This window comes from Vulpes lagopus, chromosome 1, assembly GCF_018345385.1.
Source record: "Vulpes lagopus strain Blue_001 chromosome 1, ASM1834538v1, whole genome shotgun sequence".
Lineage (NCBI taxonomy): Eukaryota > Metazoa > Chordata > Mammalia > Carnivora > Canidae > Vulpes > Vulpes lagopus.
Window position 1 is genome coordinate 160,964,655 of NC_054824.1, and position 10,319 is coordinate 160,974,973.

At 41.2% G+C, this 10,319-nt stretch overlaps 1 protein-coding gene and 1 non-coding gene across 2 annotated transcripts; one reads left to right on the top strand and one right to left on the bottom strand.

Annotated features, from left to right (window-relative positions):
* The first annotated feature begins 2,247 nt into the window (after nucleotides 1–2,247).
* Nucleotides 2,248–2,354, top strand: LOC121474697. Its single transcript, XR_005983471.1, has one exon. It is a non-coding gene; the product is annotated as a U6 spliceosomal RNA (small nuclear RNA).
* Nucleotides 2,355–5,685: 3,331 nt separating this feature from the next.
* Nucleotides 5,686–8,526, bottom strand: LOC121489390 (serine/arginine repetitive matrix protein 1-like). The gene is given in 6 exon segments (XM_041752457.1): nucleotides 5,686–6,771; nucleotides 6,774–6,815; nucleotides 6,818–6,838; nucleotides 6,841–7,094; nucleotides 7,096–8,405; nucleotides 8,407–8,526. Coding segments are annotated over 6 exon segments (2,688 nt in total). The 5' UTR covers nucleotides 8,512–8,526; the 3' UTR covers nucleotides 5,686–5,815.
* Nucleotides 8,527–10,319: the final 1,793 nt, after the last annotated feature.

The window sequence follows — 10,319 nt, forward strand, 5'->3', positions numbered from 1 at the left end:
TAGATGTTCTTCTACCTTAATTATTAAAATTGTTAAACTAGTAGAGCCCAAAGTTAATTGGGACAGGAAATAAACACTTTGTGCAATGGTCATTTGGTTAAACTGGAGGAGGCATAACCCCATTTTCACTCTTTTGCTTCTTGGAGAGGAGAAAGTGTACCATATATTCATCAAAGGTTTAGAGCATTTACTCCATCCTGTAGGGCCACACCCCACCTTCACACCTCAGTATAGCATGGCCCCCTAGCTGGCAGTGTAACTGGGTTTTTAACAGTCATATGACTATTCTATAAGATTTGTACCAACTGCTTCTGGGTGACTGAATGCAAGACAAGACCTGTAAATTGAATGGGTGTCAAACTATTGATTCACAGAGTTCATTTGTCTGAAATAATGTTGTCTGGAAAATTCATATCATGTAGGGTTTTTTAAGTTTCAAGAAACAGAATACACACTGAATCATAGTTCTTGAAGTTTTTCCCCCAAGAAAGATCTCTCTTTTGCATTACCTTCAGGGTTCACCTAAATGGAGCTGAATGCCACAGAAGTCCATTTAGAGTGAGAGCTACCATACCGGACAGACCTTTCTGTAAACATAGTTGGATTTTTTTTTTTTCCTTCTCTTCAGGCAAGTGATCATAAGGAAGTACCCATGAGGCCACAGAAGAGGAATGCAGGAAATGTGACAGGAAAATCAGAAAAGGCACGCTGGGAGTGTGAGCCCACTGCATGTATAACTTCCTTAGTCTTGTTTACATTGTTTCCATTTGATGATGATGTGCTGATGCTTGACTTTACTACTAGTTAGATAATTGTTAAGTTCATAATGAATACCAGGTATCTCAGGGGCATGCACTCATTGTCCACTAGGGATCAGTAGCAAGCCACAGGCTGTTACAGAAAATACATACATATGTATTATGTGTGTGTGTATGTATAGTACATTTTATATAGTATACTACATAATTTTATTCTATTTATTTAAAAGATTTTAGAGATTTGGGCAGCCCCAGTGGCGCAGCGGTTTAGCGCCGCCTGCAGCCCAGGGCCTGATCCTGGGGACCCGGGATCAAGTCCCACGTCGGGCTCCCTGCATGGAGCCTGCTTCTCTCTCTGCCTCTCTCTCGCTCGCTCTGTGTCTCTCATGAGTAAATGAAATAAAATCTTAAAAAATAAAATAAAAAATAAAAAATTTTAGAGATTTTATTTATTTGAGAGAGAGAGAGAGAGAGAAAGAGGAGGGGGGTGGAAGGGGCAGAGAGAGAGGGAGAAGCAGATTTCCTGCTGAAAAGGGACCCTGACATGGGGCTCGATCCCAGGACTCTGGGATCATGATCTGAGCTTAAGGCAGATGCTTAACTGATGGAGCCATCCAGATACCCCTAATTTTAAATAAGAGATCATAGCTTTGTTTTGTGTCAAAGTCCTGCTGTGATTCTTCTAACAGACCTTGGCATGTTATCTATATAACATTATAATCAATCACACTTTGGGCATCAGTGGCTCAGAACTACTTGCACTTTGGCCTGGATAAGTTGGGATATCCTCTCTAAAATGAAGATCAGAAAAAAATAAAATAAAATAAAATAAAATAAAATAAAATAAAATAAAATAAAATGAAGATCAGTTTGCTACTCTCTCTATTACTAAGAAAGAGACACAATAAAGTTTATCCTTGAACAATTTGAACTATACTGGTCTACTTATACATGGATTTTTTTCCAGTAAATACAGTACAATACTGTAAACATATTTTCTCTTCCTTATAATTTTTTTAATATTTTCTTTTCTCTAGCTTACTTTATGGTAAGAATACCACATATAATAGATATAACATACAAGATATATGTCAATAGACTGTTTATGCTATTGGTAAGGCTTCCAGTAAACAATAGGCTAGTTTGAGTTTTAAGGGAGTCGAAAATTATACAGACTTGAGACCGTGTGTAAGGGTTGGTGCCCCTAATCCTCCTGTTGTTCAAGAATCAATTTTCCTTTGTGAGCCTTCTTGCATTGTGGAGTTAACATCTATCACATGAGTATGCTACTCTAACCCATTTTCAGATGAAAACAAAAGGTTATCAGCTTTGAGAGGGACTCAGAGAAGGAAGTGTCTCTAGCTGATCATTTAAGATTCCTGAGCAGTATTAAAATTGTTAAAAGTCAGCACAGAAGGCTCTATACTGTATAATATGAACAACATAACATTGTAGAAAAGGCAAAACTATTGAGACATTAAAATTTTCAGTGCTTGCTTGGGCAGCACATATACTAAAATTGGAACGATACAGAGAAGATTAGCATGGCCCCTGCGCAAGGATGACACGCAAATTCGTGAAGCGTTCCATATTTTTGTTTATTTGTGAAACAAGGAAATAAAGGCTTACTTCTCTTAAAAAAATTTTTTTTCAGTGGCTGTCAGTAATTTAGGGAGGAGGAAAGATGGAAGATTGAATAGTGGAGCAAAGGGGATTTTTATGGTGGTGAAAACTATTCTGTATGATACTGTAATATTGGATACATGACATCGTGCATTTTTCAAAATGTAAAACACAAAGGATAAACCCTAAAGGAAACCATGGACTTTAATAGTATATCAATATTGGTTCATAAATTGTAACAATGCATCCCCATAATGCAAGACATTAGTAATAGAAGAAACTATGTGGGGTGGGGAGAGGGAGTATTTGGAACCCTTTTATTTTCCATACAATTTTTCTGTAAACTTAAAACTGCTCTAAAAATAAGTATATTAGTAAAAAAACAGGTACTAACTTTTACTAAGAGTACAATCTAAATCAATATTGCAGGGACGCCTGGGTGGCTCAGCGGTTGAGCATCTGCCTTCAGCTCAGGGCCTAATCCCAGGTCCGGGGATCGAGTCCTGCATGGGGCTCCCTGTGGGGAGCCTGCTTCCCCCCTCTGCCTATGTCTCTGCTTCTCTCTCTGTGTCTCTCATGAATAAATAAATAAAACCTTTTAAAAAAATAAATCAATATTGCAGAAGAAAATATTTCATTAATTAAGAGTATGTTTCACTCTACCCATATTTTAATAGGCCTCCACTTTTGTGTAGAATAACATGACATTTTTTCCTCTTCATTGGGGCCGACCAGAACAAGATGAGAGCTATGTTAGCTTTCGAGGGCTTCTTTACAATGGTTCTGTTTTTTATTAAATTCCTTTGTTTCACTAGTCTTCCAGTAAAAAAATAAGTTAAGAATTCTCAGTAAAAGGAAACACATGCATCTAATTTTGTTCCCTGCAGAAATTCCACTAAAACTTAGTAAAAGAAAGAAAGAAAGGAAGGAAGGGAAGAAAAAGCAAGCAAGCAAGCAAGCAAGCAAGAAAGAAATGAAAGCCAGAAACTGACAAGCTATAAAACAGGAAAATATACAACATCAATGACATTTCATAGGCTATGAAGCAGATAGGTTGCTGGTTAGCAAGGGGAGTCCAGAAAAAGTAGGCTCTTAACCTAATAGGGGAAAACCCAAGAAGTAAACTGATTTGCATCACAGAAATGCTTAAAGTACCAGGGATTGTCAGGATCAGGTACCTCTGAAAATGGAAATAAAAGTTGGGACAATGTTTAAAAAAAAAAAAAATTCATTGAAAGTTAATGAAGGATTGGATAGCTAAATCTTGTTTCTTACTCCAAGCTGCTGATTGATTATCTACTCCCTGCACCTACCATAGACTAGAGACTTCTTTGGGGAGGGTAAAGCCAAGAGTGTCTGGTCTGAGGGTCATCAGTCACAGTGGAATGTGGAGTACCATATCAGACATGCGGGAATGTGAGTGTAACTGAATGCTGAGTCCCCACATTGGGTGGAGAGATTACTTAAAAATAGAATCTTTTTTTAAAAAAAAGAATTTGGAGAAACCTGGGTGGCTCAGATGGTTAAGCATCTACCTTTGCCTCAGGTCATGATCCCAGGTCGAGCTCTGAATTGGGCTCCCTGCTCAACAGGGAGTCTGCTTCTCCCTCTCCCTCTGCTGTTCCTCCTGCTTGTGCTCTTCCTCTCTCTGTCAAATAAATAAATAAAATCTAAAAAAATAAAATAAAATAAATTTAAAAGGAGTCTGTTTATTGGTGTGCCTCTTTCTCTTTTTCCATCTTTACTCATTTGTTTCTTAAATTCACAGATGAGGGACACCTGGGTAGCTCAGTGGTTGAGCATCTACCTTTGGTTCAGGGTGTGATCCTGGGGTCCCTGGATCGAGTCCCACATTGGGCTTCCCACAGGAAGCCTGCTTATCCTTTTGCCTATGTGTCTTGCCTCTCTCTCTATGTCTCTCATGAATAAATAAATAAGAATATTTGAAAAAAAATCCACAGATGAGTGAAATCATATAGTATTTGTCTTTCTCTGACTGACTTATTTTACTTAGCATAATACACTTTTTCCATCCATAAACTTAGAGCTTTTAATTAGTTCTTATTGGGATCCCTGGGTGGCACAGCGGTTTGGCGCCTGCCTTTGGCCCAGGGCGCGATCCTGGAGACCCAGGATCGAATCCCGCATCGGGCTCCCGGTGCATGGAGCCTGCTTCTCCCTCTGCCTGTGTCTCTGCCTCTCTCTCTCTCTCTCTCTGTGACTATCATAAATAAATAATAATAAAAAAATTTTTAAAAAAAATTAGTTCTTATTGTCCTATTCTTAAGTATGAGCAAATAATTGAGTAACAGAAAGCTGAAGAAAACCTATAGAACAGGATAAAACCCCAAAGGAATAAATACAAGGAAGAACATTTGAGGAAATAGTAATGAGGCAGGGAGAAAACAATCTTAAATACAAGATATTACATTCATGAAACAAGATGTTACATAAAAACAATATTCAGATTATAAAAATTATTCTTTGGAATTTATTTATTTATTTTTTTTTAAATTTAGAAATTTATTCTGTTTAATCCACAAGCTTTATATAGCTTTAGTTTAAAAAAACAAAAACAAAAAAACAAAAACAGTGAAAACAAGACACTATTTCAAAGTCTGGGCCCTTCCAGCCTTGCAAATACGAGAGCTCTGAAAGTTGTATATACCAATCGGAAGAACAAGACAAAATTATGAATGGAGCCATGACATTTCATAAAACAAACTTTTATATAACTGAAGGATCCTTCCTGGGACTAGTTAATTGCCTTTACAAAAAAACACAACAGAATCGAATGAATTCCAGTGTTCCAAATCAACTTGTTACACATCAATATAAACCCACAGTGTCCTGGCAAACAACATGCTTTCATTTTCCATCTCGTCCTAGAGCTCGAATCCTGATTCATTTCAGCAGAGACTCCACAGGCAACAGGAAAGATTGTGGCATTAAAATATTCATTTATACTTTGTGGTAGTTCAACAGTGGTCTTATTTCTGGGCAAGCTTGCAAACCATACAAGGTTGGAAGCATCATAACTTAAATGGGTGCTAAGACTCAAATGAGAAAAAAATAAAGAAAAAAAAATGACAAGAAAGGAAAACCTCTGGGAATAGCCAAGGCCTTTAAAGAAACCATAAAAATGCCAACAATATTGAAACCCCCTTTTTTAAAAAGAGGATTTTTTTTTGGCTTAAAATATTTCACTCTAAATGAATTTATGTCAGCTGTCAATGAAAGAATGTCACTAACACACTGTGGACACCTTTTGCAATGTAAATCCATGCCCCCCCCCCTTTTTTTTACATGGTGAACTTCAACCTAGCAATTATTACAACAAATGTTATAGTCTAAAGCTCAAACACATTTTAGCAATTTTGAAATTGAATTGCGTACAAATCAAATAAAATGTACATCGTGACACACATTCCCGCCTAAGACTGTGGGGACACTTGAGCCTTCCGCATCGACCTCAGTGCCTTTTCACGCAGGTGCTTCTCTAAGTCGTCGAGGTTGTCTTCAGGCTCACTCTCCGTCTCTTTCTTAGGCTCGGGCTCTGCCTCCGGTTCCTCCTGTGCTGATGTGGTCGTGGGGGCCGCAGGGGCCGTGGGAGTGACAGCTGCTGCAGCGGCTGCTGCCATGGCCTTTTCCTTCTTGTGTTTTTTGTGCTTCTTGTGCTTCTTATCCTTTTTGTGTTTCTTGTCCTTCTTTTTCTTCTTTTTCTTTCCACCTCCTTCTGGGTCTGAGTTCCTTGCCAGAGATGGTCTCGGTGTTGGGCTTTTAGCCTTTTTGACCGGTACCGCTGGTGACCAGTTGGTAGAGGGGGACTGAGACTGGACAGGGGATTGAGGTGCTGGGGTTTTTTTAGCTGCTGGCTCAGGAGATCCTGAGACAGATAGAGAGGATGAAACCCTCCTTACAGACTGAGGGCTTGGTGAGGCAGCCTTTTTTGTCTTTTTGGGTTCCGGAGTCCTGGAGACTCTCCTAATGGGCCTAGTACTTGGAGAAGGGGACTGCCTTCTTTGGGGTGATGATGATGCTCCTCTTCGAACAGGTGGAGGACTTGAGGAGGTCTGAGGAGCTCGAGGCCGTGGTGAGGGCGAATGCCTTTTGTTTGGTTGTGGTGACCGGGGCTCCCGGGTAGACCGGCTCGGGGAAGACCCTTTCCTATGCTTTGATGATAATGAAGGTGAACGTCTCTTGGTGACTGGGGAGCTTCTTTGTTTGGGAGGTGGAGAATGGGAGACCCGACGCTTTGGTGGTGGAGATGGTGATGCCCTTCATTTAGGAGGAGGAGGGGGAGAAGCCGTTCTTCTCTTTGGAGGTGGAGAAGGAGAGTATCTCCTCTGTATCGGAGGAGAGTATCTTCTTGGGGACGGTGAGCGCCGGCGGGGGGAGGAGAAGGAGTTCTTGGTCGTGGTGGTGGCGTGGGGACCTGCGCCTACGAGGAGGGGGGCAGGAGAAGGGGAACGTCGCCTTCTGGTGGGTGGTGGGGAAGGACTCCTCCTCCGTCTACCACGAGGTGAAGTCTCTTTCTGGCGCTTTCCAGGTGATGGAGAGGCACTCCGGGGAGGGGGATGTCTCCGCCGCCTGCCTACCTCACCATTCTTCACATGGGACCTCTTGGGTCGCTCATCTTCTGAGGAAGAAGAGGAGCCAGAATCAGATGAAGACTGCCGGGTCTGTCGTCTGTATTGACGTCTCTGCTGCACATTTACCACCTTTATCTTCTTCCGATTCAGATAACTCTACTTTTCTAGGCTTAGGTGCTGGTGAAGGGGACTCTCTTTTCTCAGTACCTTTATGTTTTGTCACTTTACCTGAAGTTCTCCCTGGAGAGACAGAAACACGACTTTTTCTTGTACGATTTGCCTGCTGGGGTGTTGGGGAATGACGAGTTTTTGGCGGTGGAGTTGCTGGAGGTGATGGCCTATGCCTTCGCCTCGGAGGACTTGCTGAAGGAGATAACCTACGAGTTTTTCGAGGGGGACTGGATGTCCTCTTAGGAGGCTTCTTTGGCGGTGACCAGGAACGAGATGAAGAGGATGATGAGCTACTTCCAGACAAGGATGCTGATGGACGTCGTCTTCGTCTCACTGGAGATCTACTCCTTCTATGCCTGGGTGGAGGGGGCATTCGTCTTGGTGGGGCTCTTCTGCGAGGAGATGGCCTCCTTCTCGGGCTTGGCCTCCTTCTAGGGGAGTATGATCTTGATCGGGATCTATGACGCGGTCTAGGTCGAGTATGAGAAGGAGAGCGAGACCGTGTCCGGGATCTTGATTTGGAACGTGACCGAGATCTTGGTCGGGTCTTCTCCTTCTCCTTTTCCTTTTTGGAATTTTTCTCCGGAGAAGGTTCTTTAGGCTCTGGTACAGGTTCGGGTTTGGGAACTTTCAGGATGTCACTAGTAGAAGTGGCCTCTTGTACTGAAGGTTCTTTTACTTTCACTGATGGTTCTGGGAGCTCTGGAGTTTTTTCCTTCTTTTCTGGAGCAGGGGAAGGACTCCGGCTCTTGGTTCTGTGACGGGGAGATCGAGAATGACTGCGCTTTCTCTCTCTCCTGACAGGGGAAGATCGTCTTCTAGGGGAAGGAGATCTGGATTTGCGTCTTCTTGGGCTTGGAGACCTCTCCCTTTTTTCTCTGCTGCTTTCTTTTTCTTCCTTATCCCTCTTATCCTTGTCTTCATCTTGCTTTTTCATAGATGCCAACTTTTCTTGTTCAATCTGTCTTTGTTTTATTTCTTCTTTCTTCAGTTCTAGAAAAGCAGAAGGGATTCCAGCGATGTTTTCTTGTGCACTTAAGAGCAGGGGCCACAGTTCTCCCATAAATTCTCTAGCATTTTTTCCATTCAAAAACCCAGTCAGGTTGATTTGCATCATTTTGGAGTCTGTATTCTTCACTTCCAGCTGGTTGAATATAAACTCAATCACAACATCATCTTCAAACCCAAGGATTTCCGTTACTCGTTTTGTTATCCAAGGCTTTATAACCTCCAAATTTACTTTGCTCATGTCCACCTTTTTTTTCTAGGCATTCTGCAAATTTCAGCTGCTTGAGTAGCTTCTTCTGTTTGTTGCTGAACCGATTATCCTGTTCTGCACTTGTTCCGTGGAAGAATCCCGCATCCATCTTGCTGCCTCGCTCGGAGATCACTTCCTATCCCCTATTCTTTGGAATTTAAATTATGGTAGCATAAATGAAAAACTCAACAGAAGAGTTGGAATTTCCAGTTGAGGAATCTTCCAGAGATAGAATCAAAAACTAAGAGCTAGGAAATCAGAGAAAAGAAAGAAAAGACATCCAGACAAGTTCAAGAGGTCCAACATCTGAATAATAGGAGATCCAGACAGAGAGAAGTAAGAAAATGACTGGGAAGTCATTAACAAGTTAAGTTACAAAAATTTCCCAGGACTGAAGCTCATGAGTTTTTAGATTGAAAGATCTCACTGTGTATACCACCAGGGATGAAAAAAGATCCACAACCAGACAGATTACTATGAAATTGCAGAACACTAGAGATGAAGAGAAGATCCTACAAACTTCTGAAAAGGAAAAAAGAGGCCTCATACAAAGAATCAAGAATCAGATGTCTCTTGACTCCTTGGTAGCAATACTAGAAAGCAGAAAGCAATAGTGAAATTGGCCTCAAAATTCTGAAGGAAAATTAATTCCAAGCTAGAGTTCCATATTCAGTCTGCATGTAGAGGGAAAGAAGACATTTTCAGAACTGCAATATCTCAAAAAACTTTCTTTCCAAATATCCTTTCTCATGAAGTTACTGAACATTGTGTTGTATCAAAACATGAGATCTGTCCTAGAAGAAAAGAGAAAGGAACCTCCAGCATGTTTGCTGAGGAAGATTCTAGAATGATAGCTATGTCACAAGTCAAAGTTGGAGTAGGTCAGAGGTCCTGGGACAGAAATATTTAGGAAGATAAAATTGATAGACTATATTAAAAAATTTATGCAACCGGCAGAGAGTTTGATTGAATTAGGAATTAGAAAATTGAGCAAACACGCACATGAAAAAATTATTAACTCCAGGGAAAACAAAATATTTGAGGGGGAAAAAATGACCATAGTATATTATATTCTTCTGTTCTGAAAGCATCATTGAAATGGCTTGAAAGCATAAAGTTGAAATCAAAATGGCTGCACTAATGCTTTAGAAAAGCTCTATTTTAAATTAAGTAACCTTTTCTCTCTCTTCTGCAAACCTCCTTTCCTCCTTTCTTAGCCTTTTGTTTTAGGAACCTGGTCCTACCCTAAAGATATGACTTACAAGGCTGGCAGCACATACACAATGCCTGACAAAATTGGCTAGATCTTGTATTTCCCTGTGAAATCCTCAGCCCCCTTCCTCCCAGTGAGCTTGCAGTTTTGAAGGCCTTACCCTGCTGCAGCCTCCTTTGCCTGGCAAAGCAATAAAAAGATTATTCCTCTTTATCCCAATCTGGTTTTTTAAATTTTTTATTTAGATTTTAGTTAGTTAACACATAGTGCAATATTGGTTTCAGGATTAGAATTCAATGATTCATCACTTACATACAATACCCAGTTCTTTTTTTTTTTTTTAAGGTCTTATTTATTTATTCAAGAAAGATAGAGAGAGAGAGAGAGAGAGGGGCAGAGACATAGGCAGAGGGAGAAGCAGGCTACCTGTGGGGAGCCCAATGCAGGACTCGATCCCAGGACCCCAGGATCACGACCTGAGCCAAAGGTAGATGCTCAACCACTGAGGCACCCAGGTGCTCCCCCAACACCATTTGTTGAAGAGACTTTTTCTCAGTGGGTGTCCTTTCCTGCTTTGTTGAAGATTAGTTGACCATATAATTATGGGTCCAGGGCAGCCGCGGTGGCCCAGTGGTTTGGCGCCGCCTGCAGCCTGGGGAATGATCCTGGAGACCTGGGATTGAGTCCCGGTCGGGCTCCCTGCA